The 17,568-nt window shown below is 43.9% G+C and overlaps 1 protein-coding gene across 3 annotated transcripts in view; it reads left to right on the top strand.

Annotated features, from left to right (window-relative positions):
* Positions 1-12,726, top strand: part of LOC115299756 (protein argonaute-1) — a 37,709-nt gene extending 24,983 nt beyond the window's left edge. For all 3 annotated transcript variants that reach the window (XM_029949243.1, XM_029949242.1, XM_029949244.1), the window contains 7 exons: positions 1,499-1,658; positions 1,840-1,930; positions 3,011-3,205; positions 5,151-5,285; positions 5,862-5,963; positions 6,291-6,490; positions 6,730-12,726. In XM_029949243.1, the coding sequence (XP_029805103.1) occupies positions 1,499-1,658; positions 1,840-1,930; positions 3,011-3,205; positions 5,151-5,285; positions 5,862-5,963; positions 6,291-6,490; positions 6,730-6,838 (992 nt within the window). In that variant the 3' untranslated portion in view covers positions 6,839-12,726. The remainder of the gene's footprint in view (positions 1-1,498; positions 1,659-1,839; positions 1,931-3,010; positions 3,206-5,150; positions 5,286-5,861; positions 5,964-6,290; positions 6,491-6,729) is intronic.
* The last annotated feature ends 4,842 nt before the right edge of the window (positions 12,727-17,568 follow it).

The following is a 17,568-nucleotide window of genomic DNA, read 5'->3' as shown; positions in this document are numbered from 1 at the left end:
GCTAGCTCAGAGCCTGGAGCCTGCTTCGGTTTCTGTGTCTCCCTCTTTCTCTGACCCTTCCCTGCTCGTGCTGTCTCTGTCTCTCAAAAATAAATTTAAAAAAACATTTTAAAGTAATTAAAAAAAAAAGAAAGTGGAAAGGATTCCTTTAGCTTTTTAAACATGCTCAAGTCTCTTCCATTGAAAACATGCTCAATCCTTCACTGATTCCAAATCTCCTCCTTGGTACTTTGTATCACCAAAATAGTTTTTGCCTTTATACATTACCAATGTCAATCCAAAGGACATTTCTGGTCCTTACTTTGCTTGATATTTTAGTAGCATTTGACTTTGTTGAACACTTGCTTCTTGAAATACTCTCTTCCCTTGACACTCAGACAACACTGTCTTCCTCCTAGTTCTCTGCATGCTTCTCCTTTGCAGACTCATCTTCTTAAATGTTTTGCAAATATTTAGAGTTCCTCTAGTTTCTAGTTTCTTTTGCCTGTTCTCTTAATGATCTCATCAATGTCATGCTTTCAGTTACTACCTGTACCTGAATAGCTGACAAATTTGCATCTCCTTTCAGACTATTGAGCTTTCAGTTGCTATTCTCATTTGCCTACTTGACACCACTGGGATGACCAAAAAGCACTTCAATCTCAAACTATCTCAAAATTATTACAAAAGCTAAAAACTTGAAGTTATCCATAAAAATTCTTTTCCCTTACTCACATATATCATCTGAGTCCATTAAATATCTCTTGAGCCTGTTTCCATCTAAGCAACTGTCTTCTTAGTACACATTATCCTCATTTCTTGCTAGATCAGTCTAATGACCACATTCTTTGTCTTATACGATGGTTCCTTTGCTCTTCTTTTTAGTTACATTGGCCTTTCAATTTCTCAAACATACCTCCTATCAGAGTGAATTTTTGCATGGTGTTCCCTCTGCCTGGAATGCTCTCTCTCAACTCCGCCTCTCTTTTTTCTTCTTAATTAAAAAAATTTTTTAATGTTTATTTTAAGGAGAAAAGGGTGAGGGGGAGCCCCGTGGGGAAGGGGCAGACAGCGAGGGAGACACAGAATCCAAAGCAGGCTCCGGGCTCCAAGCTGTCAGCACAGAGCCTGATGCAGAGCTTGAACCATGAGATCATGACCTGAGCCAAAGTTTGACACTTAACCAACTAAACCACCCAGGTGTCCTATTCCGTCTCTCTTCTAAGTCCTTTTCTACCTTTAGGTTTCATTTTAATCATTACTTAACTTAGTCCTTTCCCAGTTGGGTTATTGCCTGCTATTATATGCTCTCATAGCTTCATGAAGTTTTCTGTTGTAGCATTGATCATTGTACTTTTCATGACTTTAAAGATTAGTCACTAGAAAGTAATCTCTGATTAGGGACCCTGTGTGTTTCTGGTTACCATTGTGTTCCTACCACCTCATATACTGCCTGACATCTAATCAGATTCAGTAAGTATTTGTTGAATGCACTAATCACTTCTCTCCCTGCTCGTAGCTGAAGTGAAACGTGTTGGAGATACACTCTTGGGAATGGCTACACAGTGTGTGCAAGTGAAGAATGTGGTCAAGACCTCGCCTCAGACTCTGTCCAACCTCTGCCTGAAGATCAATGTCAAACTTGGTGGCATTAACAACATCCTAGTCCCACACCAGCGGTATGAACTCTGTTGCCCACTTACCTTGCCAAGCAAGATACCATGCTGGGTACTGACAAAAAGATAGGACCTTGGCGTGGGAGAATTAATCAGACACAAGGGAGAGCTGACCAAAATGGGTGCTAGATGCCAGGAAGAGAAGACCCAATTCCTCACCATTTGTTTTCTCTTCTTTGTTTAGCTCTGCCGTCTTTCAACAGCCAGTGATATTCCTGGGAGCAGATGTTACACACCCCCCAGCAGGGGATGGGAAAAAACCTTCTATCACAGCAGTGAGTGATACTCTCCAGCTTCTTCTTAAGGTTCTCATCTTAGCTCTTAGCTCTGAAGACTACAAATAATCTCTTTCCCTCAGCTCTGATGCTTGACCCTTCAGAAGAACTTTTTTTCAGCTGATCATCCCATTAACCACTCCCTTGGTATCTTCATAAAACTAACTCTGTATGGTTTCTGTTTTTCAGAGAAAGCAGTGGGAGTGTAGGCAGTAGCCAGAGACTTTGTCTAGTCTCCATCACTCTTACTCTATGTTCAAATTTCTTTCTCTCTCCACACCCACTTTTGGGATATGGCAAAGACCATGTCTCTTCTCTGAAATCCTTTTTAAGGTGGCTACTTAGTTGCTGGGATTGTCCTTTCCTCTGTCCCATCCTTACCCCTGATCCATCTAATAGATTAGATGGTTTTCTAGTCCCTTTCCTAACTTCTTTGCTCCCTGTCCCTGGGGCAGGGAATTATGAATTGCTAGAGGAATCAGACTTACCTTCCCACTTCTCTTTCCTCTACCCTCACTTTTCTCTAGGCAGACTCAACTAATCTCAGTAAATGCAGGGACGAGCTATACTATGCTTATCCTTGTTTTCCTTGTGGCCATCCATTCTAGGCTCTGGTCACTGCCTCCTTTGAAAATGATATTACTTGTACCTCCTACAAGAACACTCTTCACCACAGTTCCTGGGTAGATGAGCACTTGAATTGAGAAAAGGACAAACTTATGGCTCAATAGGGCCATTCTTTAAGCTAGTAGTGCCAAACTGTCACACTTCTCTGCAAGGGGTAAGAATTGAATTTATCAAGTACTTACTGTGGGTCCTATGCAAGGTGTTTTATATGTACCATAGTAACACTGTAAGCAGGTAGCATTCTTATCTCCATTTGAGAGGAGGAAGAAGAAGATCACATGGATTAAATAACATCTTTATGCATGATTGCGATTGAAATCAGGACTCATTGAATCCAAAACCCTACTAATTCCATTGCATAGTTTTTTTGATAAGACACTTTCTCCAAATCTATGTCCTCAATGTTGGGAGAATGGAGGTTCTGGGAGCTGATTCTGCATCTTTGATTATTAGGTGGTAGGCAGTATGGATGCCCACCCCAGCCGTTATTGTGCTACCGTGAGGGTGCAGAGACCCCGGCAAGAGATCATTGAGGACTTATCCTACATGGTGCGTGAGTTGCTCATCCAGTTCTACAAGTCCACCCGTTTCAAGCCTACCCGCATTATCTTCTACCGAGATGGGGTTCCTGAAGGCCAGCTCCCCCAGGTAGGGCTCAAAGTCGGTGGAGAAAACCTTCACATTGGGGCCAGAGGGCCTAATGGGTGCAGAGAGTACTGCTCCCTTTTTTAGGCTATTGGCATTGGGAGGGGCTGCTTCTTTGAGAGCATTGCTTATTGGCAGTAGGCTTAAGAGCAGAGATCACAACTGAGAGGTGGTGTGTACAAGCATCTATAGACCTTTCTTGTAACAGAAGACCCTCAGTGCCTATTTACTAGTTGGTTCCTGTTGAAGTCTGATTCTTTAGACTGGTAGTTCTCAAAACTTCAGCATGCATGAAGATCACCTTGAAGGACTTGTTACAATAGTTTGCAGGGCTCTAAGAATTTCCTATTCAGTGAGTCTAGTATTGTTCCTAGAATTTGTAGTTCTGACAAGTTCCCAGGTAGGTGATGCTGCTGGTCTAGAAGCCACACTTTGACAACCACTGCTGTTGACCTTCCTTCTTAATGTTCCTCCTATTCTTTTTCCCTGCCAAGCTTTCATATTCTGTTGTTTAGAGTAGTATAATGAACTGGCCTCCTTGACTACCATTTAATAGTAATATAACTGTCATTTGTTGGGTACCACTTACATACTATGAATTGTGGTAAGCACTCCGTATGTGTTCTGTTTAATGCCCAGAATAACCCTATAAAATAATAATAATAGCCCATTTAACAGATGAAACTTGAGGCTTGGAAATGTTAAATAATTTCTTCAATATCAGCCAAGCTAAGCAGTGATAGAACTGGAATTCAGATAAATTGGCCCCTGATTCCAGTGTCTGTGCTCTTAACCATTATGCTCAATTTTCTCTATGTCATTCAACGTTCCATAAAATAGCAGACAATTATTTCCTATCATTTCTCTGTGCAAGAATGTCTAGTGGCTTCACTATCCTTGGGTTAAAATTTGAACTGCTTAGCAAAGCAATCATCAGTTATGAAGCCCCTACTAGGTTTTCTTTTTTTTTAAAGCTTCCCCCCCCCCAAGTTTATTTACTTATTTTGAGAGGAGAGAGAGAGAGAGAGGGAGAGCGAGAGCGCATGTAAGTCGGAGAGGGGCAGAAAGAGGGAGAATCCCAAGCAGGCTCTGTGCTGTCTGCATGGAGACCAATGTGGGGCTTGAACTCATGAACCACAGGATCATGACCTGAGCTAGCTGAAGTCGGGTGCTTAACTGACTGAACCACCCAGGTGACCCCCTACTAGGTTTTCTATGCTTTTACTTAATTAATCTGTTTTACTCTTAGCAACGGTTTTATGAGGCTGGTCTTCTTAGTAACCTTAGTAACTTTTAGAAACTTAGGAAATGAAACTTAGCTTGCTCACAGGAATACAACCAGATAAAGCTTGGGTTTAAACCTAATTCTAATGGATTTCCATTCTATCCATTTCTACCATACAGTTTTGATCCCCTGTATCTGACATATAAGGCCACAAGGCAACTATTGCATATGGTTATTTACCGTCTTTACCTAGTCCACTCTCTTCTTTGTAGGACCAAATTCATTTACTCCTTCTGTATCTAAAGTACAATTCCTGAACTGTGTGTCTGTTCTTCTCTGGTGGTCTCAACTTTGTCTGTTCTTGGAGCTCACAGGGGAATTCTAAACCTGAAATTTACCTTATTTTGAGCATTGTGATTATAGTGATATTTGTGTACTTTGTTTCTGTGTCTTGACATTAGGTCTCTTTGTGCATAGGATCCAGGTGAGTATTCTCTGGTGATGCTAGGCCTCCCACTAAAAGTTTTATAGCAACATAACAGGTGAACTGAGGATAAGGCTGATTTTGACAAGAAGGGCCTTTCATTGTTAATGGTTGGGTGTTAGCTTATAAAGGGAGACTAAGCAAAAAGCCATATTACAAATGGCAGCCACTTAGTTCAGAAAGATGTGACTCAAGAGGAGCTATATGTCTCTTTGTCTCCCTCCTTACCCTGTACTTAGATCCTCCACTATGAGCTACTGGCCATTCGTGATGCCTGCATCAAACTGGAAAAGGACTACCAGCCTGGGATCACTTACATTGTGGTGCAGAAACGCCATCACACCCGCCTTTTTTGTGCTGACAAGAATGAGCGAGTGAGTGAGAAATTGAGGAAGCTTCCCATACCTTCATCCTGTCTCCCTTCTCTTAATATGGAAGAAGCCCTTCAGATAAATCTGGGTAGTCCTTGGTCTGTTTATCCTCTGTGGCCCTTTTCCCCTTCCTCTTGTCCTTCCTCTGCCACTTTCATCCCTTTTTTTCTTTCTCCCCTCCTTCCCTTATACTTCCTCTCCCTCCTCCTAGCTCCGTGGCCTGTAGACCCTATACAGACCAGCTCCCAGAGAAAAGAAAGGGAACTACCATTGATTGAACTTGTCCTATATGCCAGACACCTCACAAAGGTGTCTTCCTCAAAGCAGCCCTGTGAGTTAGGTACTATTATTAGCTGGAGTTTAACCTCAGAAAGCTTAAATGACTTGCTAAGATCACACAGCTAATAAATGGTGAAACCAGCACTTTACTACAGATCTGTGTGACAGTTTAAGTTCATTATTTCAAGATTTAGTACCCTCTGGGAACAGAGATTTTGGTGGATTCCGAGTAGAATTGAGTCAGAACCCTTCTTACGGCCAAGCAGATCTTGGGATCTTGGTTGTCTTTTCTCTGTACAGATTGGGAAGAGTGGTAACATCCCAGCTGGGACAACTGTGGACACCAACATCACCCACCCATTTGAGTTTGACTTCTATCTTTGCAGCCACGCAGGCATTCAGGTAGTCGGGCTATGTCCTGGGGTTTCTAATGGGTCAAAGATGAGTTGATTATTCTCACTGCCTCTAGAACGTATCAGTCATCACTGAGTGGCATTCAGAACAGGATTATTTTCTGAATAAGCCCTTAGCCTACTTGAATAGAAGTACATTTTGAATATCTTAGGCAGGTTGCCCATAACAAGGGTATTTTATGTCATAGTGGCTTTGTGTCTGTCTGTTTCTGGGTGGGTCTTCCAACCCAACCACACTTGTAACAGTGATCCTGTTCCGTAGCATTGGCTATCCCCTCTGCCCAGTCTGGGGCCCCTCACCTTCCTATCTTCTCAGGGCACCAGCCGACCATCCCATTACTATGTCCTTTGGGATGACAACCGTTTCACAGCGGACGAGCTCCAGATCTTGACATACCAGCTGTGCCACACTTACGTACGATGCACACGCTCCGTCTCTATCCCAGCACCTGCCTACTATGCCCGCCTGGTGGCTTTCCGGGCACGATACCACCTAGTGGACAAGGAGCATGACAGGTGAGGCCTGGGATCAAGCTGGCTTCCCTTTTGCTTTAGCCTCTGGTACCAGATCCTCTTAACATTCCTTGGGCAGAAGGAAATGAATATTGAACAATTTGATGTCCTTGAGCTCTTCTGCCCAGATCTGGGTTGGGGTTTTCTCTTAAGTTGGTATGGGAATTAGTACCCTGGATGGGGGAATGGATTAGTAGCAGCTCAGTGCACCAGGAAGGACTTGTTTCATTTTTGCTTTTCAGTGGAGAGGGGAGCCACATATCGGGGCAGAGCAATGGGCGGGACCCCCAGGCCCTGGCCAAAGCCGTGCAGGTTCACCAGGATACTCTGCGCACCATGTACTTCGCTTGAAGGCAGAACGCTGTTACCTCACTGGATAGAAGAAAGCTTTCCAAGCCCCAAGAGCTGTGCCACCCAAATCCAGAGGAAGCAAGGAGGAGGAGGAGGGAGGGTAGGGAGGAGCTCAGAAGGCCTTGTTTCCTTCTACAAAGGGGGGCAAAGGGGTGGGGGACAGGGCCAGTAAGCCAGACCACCAGCCAGAAATTTCTGATGTCCACCTCATGACCCCCACCCCTCACCCCATCTTGTCACATCTGGCCCTGACCCCACTGGACCAAGAGGGGCAGCACTGGTGCCCACCATACACACAGGTGTCTCTTGTGACTCACAGTGCTAAAGACTCATGCCTGACAGCTTGGTAAGGTCGGCTCTGCAGCCCCGCGGACAAAAGCTGGTAGGTTTGGGTTTGATACTTTAGATGGGAGAGTGAGGGGCTTAAAAAAGTGGGTGGGAGGAGGGAAGGATTTTTTAGGAGCCTTAATTAGAAAAGGTCTAGATTTGTTTAAGAGGAAAAACGAAACCAGACCCAGGTCAATATTTTAGAATACTAGATGTTTTAATGGGTTGAAAATCCAGTTTGTAGGAAGATTTTTAATGCTAATGGTTTTGGTTGCTCCTCCCCCAGCTGCCACCCCCCTTTCCCTTATTCCTTTCTCCTCTTTTTCTACCCCACCTTACACCTCCTCCCTGACAGACATCCAGCCCCTAGTAAGACTTAAGGCACTATGGCACTTAGCTCTGAAGTGACACGACCCTGTCTTCCTTCCGCCTACTGGTGGGTAACCAGTGCCTTCCCTGTAACGGTAATGCTGCAGAACTGCAACCTTTTGTACCTTTCTTTTGGGGGGATAGGGTGGGGGTGGGAGAGGAGGTAGGTGGGGAAGAAATCCCTAACCCAACAAGCCTCCAACCAGAGCGCCAGCTATTTTGCATTCTAAGGAATTGACTTCCATATTCATTAAGCTTTTAAAAGACCACAACCTCAAGATGGTTAAAATCCATTGACATTTGCACTTTCAGATATGACAAGTCTTGGAGCTGCTGAGATGACTGGCCCTTGGCCTTTCCATTTACACTTCCTGTTCTTCCTGTTCCCCCAATTTCCCCACCTGCCTGGATCTGGAGTTACTTTCATAGCATTTCTCACCTTTGCTTCTTTTTTCCCCTGATGGTCAAGTCGCTTATGTTTCAATATTTCCTAACTGGGGTGTCTTAATAACAAATGATCTTTAGGTCTAAAATAAGAAGGAAAAAAAAAAAAAAGCAAAAACTAAATGTTATTTTTATACCATAACATGAGTCTATTGCCAAAATCTGAAAATCTCTCCCATGCCCAATAAGTTTACATCCCAGAAACATGGAGCCATCAGAAGGAACTATGTACCTGACTTGTTCTTTGGCCTGGCTAGGTAGGGGATGGTTATTTCCCTAAGGTGGGGGTCAGGCTCCATCCTTCCCCTGTGCAGATAATACCTTTTTCTTGCTATAGGCTCCCTCCTCTGCAATGCCCTGCACTCTTTCTGCAAGTTGAATCTTCCCTTTCTCTGGACTGTCCTCTGACACTTTGGCTCATCCCAGATTCCAGTGTGTCCTGTGGACAGGCTGGGGGATTTTGCTGCTCCCTATTGCTTCTGTTTACACAAATGAATTTTTCCCAGTTTCCCACTAGGGCATGTGAGTGGGTGGCATGGGCCTTTGTTTTGTTTTGTTTATTGTTTTTTGTCTCCCTGGATAGAGATTGGGTTTGGCTGTCTTGCAGAAGTGGAAAAGTAGGGGGTTTCTAGCTTGGTGCCTACTGCCATTGAGATAAGGCCCCCTTTTTCCTTAACTGTTCAGTTTTTTCTGTCCCACTGCCTGGGATGAGGTGTTGCAGCTTCAGTGTGGAAGTTCCTCTTTTTGAGGAGCCTGAGTTGGGTTTACCCCAATCTGGTGATGAAGCCATGACACTTTAGACCTAGCTCAGGCTGGTCTGAATCTGGGCCTGTGCACTTAGAGCTACCATTTCCCCTTCCCAGCAGCCCTTGTACAGACCCAGGTTTGCTATGCAAAACAGTCTATTCCAGGTTCTGTTCTGGTTGGCTACTTTGTTCAGCAACTTCACAAAACGTAGCACAAACATTGACTATGGAGAAGGCATCAGGACTGTTGAGTAACTCCTCCTTTACTTCTTTCCTACTGGCTACAGTATGGGATGCCCCATGGGCACAGCCCAGCTGAAGAACAGAATGGAGGGCTCTGGGAGGAGGCAGCTCACTGGAGAGCCTACATTCCTTACACAAGTGCCTAAAGAGAGTGATGCCAACACTCCATCTGCCCTGTCCATCGCCTTCATATGCTGTCTACTTCGTGTTCAGTCACCCTTTGGGAAGGGGAGCTCTCTTGGGACAATGGGCTCTGCATGTTCTCTTCTTGGGTGCATTTTGGGGCTGGGATCAGGGCACTGTTCCTGGAAGGTCCAGTCATTCACCAGCATTTGCAAATATCCATAGGGAGCTGGTGGTAGCCACCTACTCTCAGCAACAAGTTTATGTTCTCTCCTTGTTCTCTCTTTGCCTCACTCTCTCTATTTGGGTTTTGAGCTGGGGCTTGCAATGCATTTTTTAGCTCTTTGGCATTGCACATGCCATTCAAGAAATAAAAAAGCAAGAAAAGCAGTTGGGCAATGGCAAGAAAATGACCTCTTGCTCTGATTTTTTTTTTAATATCTTGGAGACTTGAAAAATACCTTTGACCTTGAGGACTATTCTTATTTGAAAGATGGTGCATGCAGATTGAAAAGTGGTGTTAGCAACAAGCTTTGGCTTTCTTGGATTTGGTTTAAGTGGTGCTTCTTACTTGTGCTCTGAGGAAGTGTTGGGGGGACCCCAGCCCATCCTCTTGGACAGGTCTCTTGCTCCATTTGTTTTACTCTTTTGCCTCTCTTTTCTATTTCTCTTTCCCTGGGATCTTTTTCCTTTTTTCAATTCACTAAGCTTGTTTGCTGGCCTGCCTCCCTATGTGATGATGAATTCTCTGCATGGCTACAATAATCCCACTGTTAGCTAGCAAGGTCAGGCTTAGCTTCTTGGCTACAGAAGACCAAGAATCTGTTTCCCTAGCCCAGTAATGTTCTCTCTGGGCTGGGCTGCCATCAAAGTTACTCAGCAGGCATGCCTACCTGGCATGAATTCAGGGGGCTTCTGACAACTTCCACACGTGTCTACTCCTTGGAGCTGGTTTCTCTCATTGCTTTTTCTAGATCTGGTTCCATTTCTCTCTACATGGGTGGGGACCTCCTTTTTCTGAAGACATGCTGGAGTTGAGCTACTTGGTTTCCAGGGTTGGAGGGTTATGCGGATGGACATAGAGGAAGAAGAGAGTGATGGGAAGAGAATGGAGAGAATTTGGAAATAAGATGGGAAAGAGCACTGTTCATTGATCATTTTTTCCAGTCCAGTCTGACCCATTTGGGGTTGAGGTGCTACTGCTGAACTCGGGATAAACCTGGGGCTATTGTTGTTCATGGGAACATAGGCTTAAAATGTTGAAGAAGAAGGTATCTAAAAGTGTGAAACCTCCCTAAATTAGTTCCTGGTTCCCATGTACTAGATAGTTTCTCTGTGGCCTCCTCTTTGGCTAAACAACAATGTTCTTGGATAGTTTAGATGTCTTTTTTTTTTTTTTTGGTCCATAATTCAGTAAATGAGGCTGGCACTCAGGACGGGCAGCCAAGGGGACATTTTGACTTCTTAGCTGGCCCATGGGTTATCTATCTACAAGGCTGGTGAAGCAGTGTTTTAAACTTGGTATCATGTGTAACAAAGAAGAATGAAGTTTCTTCCCCTTCAGGATGGAAAATCCTCTCAAACTAGCCAAAATGCAGTTTTGGAAACTACATAGGGGGAAGTTATTTTTTATATTTACTGGGCCTAGGCTAATCTAGGATGGTAGCTGGGATGCCTTCCTTCTTAAAGTCTGATCATGGCAGGGATATGCAGGGCACTCTTTCCTATTTAGCCTTCTAAGCAGATTGGGGAGAAGGGATTCTCTGGTTTTCTCTCCCACCCCCACCCCCTTTTATTAGGACTTGCCTTCTCCCTGGGCAGGGAGAGAGGCTAGGTTGGTGCTCTCCCCTTACTCTATTCCTACTGACTTAGAACCTCGGGCTGCTGTTTGGGAGCCTAAGAGATGGAGTGGAGGTAATGGTCTCAAAACAAAAGAGAATAAGGTAGGGAAGGCAAAGTTCCTTCTTTAAAAAGGAAAATAGGAAACTCTCCAAGGATTGTGCAAGTAAAGACAATGTGTCGAATGCACTGAGTCCCCTGGTGTAGTAGCAATAAGGAATAATGAAATGACTTTCCTGTGCACAGTCCAACCTGATTGGTGTGTGATGTTGCACTTAGCAGCCATCTGGTGGGCATGTGTGACTACTCTGGGTTTCACTTTAGTTTCTAAACTTTTTATCCCTCTCAAGTCCAGCATGGATGGGGAAATGTCCCTGAAGCCCCACAGCTGTGTACTTGTTTGCATTTGTTTCCCTTTGAGACTTGTGTTTGTGTCCTGCTTTGAGCTGTACCTTGTCTAGTCCATTGTAAAATTATCCCAGCAGCTGTAATGTACAGTTCCTTCTAAAGCAAGCAACAGCAGCAGCACAATTCTGTGTTTTATAAAGACAACAGTGGCTTCTATTTCTAAAGTGCGGTCTCTCTCTCTCTTTTCTCCCACCCCCATTAGCAAAGCAAACTGTTGGGATTAACTGTATGTGATAGGTTTTAGGTTAGAGCAATAGATTGTTATAAGAGCAGAACCATTACTTCTAGAGGGAAATGGATAAACAGTACCAGAGTTGAAACTGCAGATTGTATGTAATCATACTTCACAAGGCCTTCATTTATTCTTCGTTCAACAAACCATGAAAAGTTCTGTGACCAGCAGTGTTGGTGGGGGAGAAGGCAAACATAATTTAAAAAGGAGGAAAACCATGTCTCTCACCTTAAGGAGCCTAAGTTTGGTGTGGGGAGGGGGGGGAGTATGAGTGGCCAAATGGTTCCCTGGTATAGGAGAGAAATGATGAGGGACTGAAACAAGGCTATAAGTCCATACACCAGTGAAGAGAGGAAAGGGAAGATTTTTGAGAGACAGAAGAAAGAATTAATAGCACTTAGTAGATGGTGGAAGGAAAAGAGAGGAGTAGACACTAATGCTCAGGTTTCTGCTTGAGCAATGAGTATATTGGGACATTCTAACCAAGACTAGGGGAGAAGGAGACTATAGAAGGAAGGTGGTGAATTTTTTTAAGACAGTTAGCCTTGTATAGACGGAGTTTGGAGGTTCCCATGAGGCAACAATTTTAAGGTTTCCAGTAAACACTTATATTTTGGCTCAGGGAAGACTACAAAACTGTAGTTGTAGATAATGGGATTCATACTCCTGTATATGGTAGGTAAAGCCATAGGAATAAACAAAATAGCTTAGAAGAAGAATAGAGTGAGAAAAACATAGTATCCAGTTCTGGGAAACACAATTTAAAGGATGAGGACAGGAATCTAAACCTAACACAGTCAAATCACTAGTAGATACCTTGTGTATTTTTTACTTAATGAGGTAGAAGAAAAGTCAAGAGAATGGAATAGGATCCAAGAAGGGCGTAATGAACAACATGAACTGCTGCAGTGAGGAGGAGGTATTTTTTTTCTACTCAGTTTACCATCCTCCACCCCATCTTCTTTGGGACTTACAACTATATGGTCATTTTTCAGTATTTCTTGAAAATGAGCATTGGGAAAAACCTAATTTAAATAAAGCTAAGCCTAGAACTTCTGAGTTGTTCATCACAACCACCACCTCCACCTCCAGCTTCCTCCTGTCCTCAGGAGTTACTTGTAAAAGAATAAAATAAACAAACCTAATTTTGTTCCTAACCAGTGTCATAGATGGTGTTCCAGTGCACTTGATAGCACTTAGTGGCTTCCTCTTTTTTCATGACTTGCTTTCTCCAGAGCCTGTGAACTCTTAGGAGCAGAAACTATATTCTATTCATTTTCTGTCTTCTCAAGCCCATAGCATATATCTAGGGATCAATATTTGTAAATAGAATTGAAACGATCTAGAACTTTTTGGGTTCATTAATACAGTGGGGGGAGTCAAGAAGTGATATTGAGTGCACAGGATGGACTCAGCATTCCTGACTCTTCAGGTAAGCAGAAACTTAACCAGATTACCATCACCTTTCTTCCTCTTGCCCCAACTTGGGGATTCTGTGGTTTTGTACCTCAAGCTGATGGTACAATTGTCAAGCATGTAAGTTCTGGCATTCCTCCTTGGTAGTGCTAGAACATTGTTATTTCTGTGTAATAGAGGAAGATGGCTCAGAGATGAATTCTGGCACAGGGCCCAGTGAGAAATTTTCAATTGCACCTTGTGTGTACATTAATGGGCCTAGCATTCCTCTGGAGGCCAAGTGTTGTGACTTTTCCAATTGCAAAGCTAACCTATCTACCACCTGTGAGATTCCCTTGAGAGCAAGCTGGCTATACCCAGCTCCTTTTCAGCAACAAGGGTTAGTAAGGTTGATCAAACTTGAGCAAATTGGAACATGGAGATTTTTCCCAGTTGAAATAAAACTTATGAATCTATGACCCTCAATGAAGCAGAAATAAAGTATTGAGCAGAGTAAGTGGGAGGATGACCATTATGACACATTTTTGTTGTAAATTTCAGTTTTGGAAATGGATGTTCAAAGGTGTTAGAATTTGGCTCCTGGTGCTACTCAAGAGAAAAAGATAGTGGGATCCTAAGGCCTAATTTGATCCTAGAGCTGAAGGTTTTTTTTTGTTTTGTTTTGTTTTTTTAAGCCTGTCCTAATCCCCTGGACATCCCTCTTTAGAATTGGTTGAGCAACCTTTCCTTTGCCCTGTCAATTAGCAACATATACTGTAGCACATTCTTGTCAAGGAAGTGTCTTGGAGCAAAATGAGGCTGGGTATTTGTTGGGTATTTCTTGGCTTAGCAAAACTCAAAATCTCCTGGCACTTAGGGTTTGGTAGCTAAATGAAAGGGTTATGTAGTCAAAGAGAGGACTGGTTTCAAGTTTGAGCCTGGACCATCACCAGATTGCTGCCTGTACTGCTTGAATGGAAAGTAGCATCAAATTGTAGCAAATAGCTCTCCCTATTTGTTTCTAGCTCTCAAGCCAGTTTATTTCTCTGGCTATAGGGAGGAAATGTGGCAAGCTTAGAAGCTGCAGAGCATGACAGAAGCATTCCTTTAAACTATCAAGAAGGAGGAACTGGGAAAGTGGACTTTCTCGGGATGAGGTACATTTAAAAGTTCTTCACCTATGCACCACAACTCCCTTCCTGGGTTACCATAATCAAGGTTTTTTAGACCAGTGTTTTACCCTGTAGGAAAAGACTGTCCCTTTGTTCTAGATTGCAGCACTATCCTCTTGGCAATGTCTTTGGGACAAAGAAGCCTTGAGGGACCTCTCTAGCCCCCGCCCAGTCCCTCTTCCTCACCTTCTAAAGGCAAGGAACTTTCCTTTTAGAAGAGAATGGGAGTTCCCAGCCATGTTTTTGGAAAAGGCGTATGGCTTGTTAATGGATGTGATCTGAAAAGGAGGAGGTGCTTGGGTACTCTGAAGTATCTGACTAGGTGTTTTGTATAGTATGTTATCGCATCTTCACAGTATTCATGTGAACTAGTTTATCACATAACATTATCATATTCAGTTGCATATAACCCCCAACTAAATTGGCTTAAAAAAGAAACTTACAACATGACAAAGAAGATTTAATATGGCTCCAAGATTGGTTAATTCATTGGCTTGGTGATAACCAGATTCTTGCAATCACTTTCTCTGCTATTCTTTGTTTATTTTCATGCTAGTTCACCTCAGGGTCTCAAGGTGGCTACTGTAATTCCAGGAAGAAAGTGCAAATGAGGAAATCCTTGGAAGCCCCATCAGATATGGCCTGTCTCATTCACTAGAAATGGGTCATCTTCCCACTTCTGCCATTGGCAAAGCAAATGAGCTCATCTATCATGAGTGGCTTAGATTCAGAGTTACTCTCTGAGTCATGTGGATTAGAAAGACAAGTTTTGTCTGCTAGGCCAGAAAGAAGAGGATAAGGGCTCCTGGTAGGCATCCAGTGATGTCTGCTCTGCATAGGTGCTCTGGCTTTTAGAGATAAGTAAATGAAGGTCAGAGAGAGTGACTTTCTTGGAATCACATATAGGAGCAGCAGACCTTCAGTCTCAGTTCTGTTCCTAAGGACAATATGTTTTATACTGTGTTCTCCTGCAGTAGCTTTCTTTCTGCTGTGTAAGAATTGATGGTCTCAAAACAAAACCCACCAAAACTGATGGTCTAGGAGAAGAGATTTGAACTTGAGTCAAGTTGAGGATTCTATCCAGTTGCTCTCCTCATCTAGTTTATCTAGCACAGGAAGCCTAGGAATGCATCTTTAGGAGGGCATGGATTTCCTTGTCCCTCAGATGTCTGTAGTATTTTATAGTTCTCTCTTCTGAAAGCAAGCAGTGCCACAAGGGATAAGGACAGAATTTTAGCCTGAGCCCCATTCTTGAAGTCTACTTATCCATCCATCCCACAAATATTTATGGGATGTAGCTATCTGCGAGGCGCTGGGACACATAGGCTAGGCATTAGGCACTGAGGGTAATGACAGCTAACAAGATACACAAGGACCCTGCTCTATGGCCTTAAGGGCCAACTTATTTGGGAATGAGGTTATCCAAAAATAGGGTATGCATATCGTCAGGGAGAGGCTCATACAATTTGCTTTTGGGAGAATTATTACACCTCTTGCTTTCCTACTTCTTGATACGATAATTCATGAACCTTTTACATGGGCTCACTCTTAAGAGGTTGGTGAGGTCCTTGAATAGCAGAAGTAAATGGGAAGGTATCATTGACATTAAATTGGACTGAGTTACGAAGTCCAAATTCTGCCTCATTGATGTTAACAAAGAAGACCCTGGCTTACCTCAAGGGCTCATTATCATCATGTCTATTCTGGGAGATGACAATGAAGCGTGCAATCACTTGGAATCAGTTCCAGAATGGGAAGTTGAGGGTGTGATAGAACTTTACACAAGAGTTGGTATTTACCCTGTTGGGGTGCTGTTACTGACTTCTATATAGTCAGGTATTGAAAACTTAGGATACAGTGTTTCATCTGGTGATGTTTAATTTGATATTTTGAAATTGAAATTTTCTGTGAAAGGGTTAATGGTTTGAAGAAAGTGAGGCAGAATTGAAGTCAGATGTAGGTTTGAATACCCTCCATTTATGAAATGTTTACTGTAATAGGCACATGTAATAAGTGCTTTACAATGTTAGCTATAGTAAACTTTTTATTCACTAGCATGTAGTTAGGGAGGACTTTCTCTGCTTTATATACATTCTCTAACTTCATAACCATTGTATAAGATACGTTTTTCTCTCCATTTCTCAGATAAGAAAACAAGCCCAGAGGCTTTAAGAGACTGATTCAAACTGATTGGGGGGAACTGAAGACAGGACATATTTTTCTACTTTTCCTCTTCTTCCCAAGCTTTAAGAAACAAAAGTACTTTGATTTTTAAAACTCTAAATGATGTCCCTACTGATGTTTAGGGATATAGGCAAAAATCAGGAATCATTCTTCAGCCTTAAATAGTATCACCTCTCATAAAGGCAACATATGAAGGACTTCCTATTTCTTAGCGAATATGCTGGCCATCCTAATCCTATAAAGCTCACAAGCTTGTGCGGGAGGGGGTACACAAACTAGTAAGCAGAACAAATTACAGATTAGGAAGATTATTAAGGAAATGCTGTTATAGAAAAACGGGCCCCTACCATAGCTCAGTGATCCGGAAAAGATCTCTCTGAAATAACAAGTTGAGGTATAAAAAGAAGCATCGCAGGGCTGGAGAGAAAAAAGGTGAGTGTGGAGAGGAGAGGCTCTGTTCCTGGGCAAGGGAACCAAAAGTAGGGGGGGCGCCAAGTCGGAAAGGGTCGCGCTTTGCCTGTTGTGGTAATTAGCACATCAGTATAGCTGTAGCATTGTGATAAGAAAAAGTCTTGCTTGAGGAGAAAGGAAGGGCCCGTTTACGCGGTGCGTTTTGGCTCCGGTAAAGAGTCATCTCAGCGTGATGAGACGCTATTAAAGCGTTTCTTTCATGTGTTGTGTAGTGTCCTGTCTCAATCCTCTTTTCCCAAGCTAAATTGCACGCGCGCACACACACACCCACACACTCCGTGGTCGTCAAAGCAACCCACAGCCTTGGAGTGATCAATTGTGGTGGTCACTTGACCGCCTGCTGAGGAGGAGGCGCGTGGTGCCGCCCAAGCAGGGCGGGGCGGGAAGGGCTTCTTAAGGAGGGTGGCTCTGTCCCAGACGCGCTCGGCCCCAGTCACTCTCAGCTATAAGTCCAGGCCTTGCACCTCAGACCGTCCACGCTCCAGGTAGGCTCCTCCCCAGGTAAGCTGCCCCGCCCTCAGCGTTGTCGCCTGCAGCGGGCACCGCCCAGCACTAGGGTGGTGCTAGGAGTCCGAGTTGTCTCCGGCCGGTACTGCCGCGCGAGCCCCAAGCTCCGCCCAGACTCGGCCCCGGCTCCCCAACACCTCCCCCGCTTCCTCCGCGCCGGCCGCGCCCGCACGACTATGGGGCGGAGAAGCGAGGCTTGGACGTCGGGCGAGTCCGGGCAGCGGAACTGACGCCAGCGGGCTTCCGGGGGCGGCCCCCGGGGAGGTCGGC

This window comes from Suricata suricatta, chromosome 8, assembly GCF_006229205.1.
Source record: "Suricata suricatta isolate VVHF042 chromosome 8, meerkat_22Aug2017_6uvM2_HiC, whole genome shotgun sequence".
NCBI classification, from domain to species: domain Eukaryota; kingdom Metazoa; phylum Chordata; class Mammalia; order Carnivora; family Herpestidae; genus Suricata; species Suricata suricatta.
The sequence above is the reverse complement of the archived record's forward strand: the minus strand, read 5'-3'. Positions and strand labels throughout refer to the sequence as shown.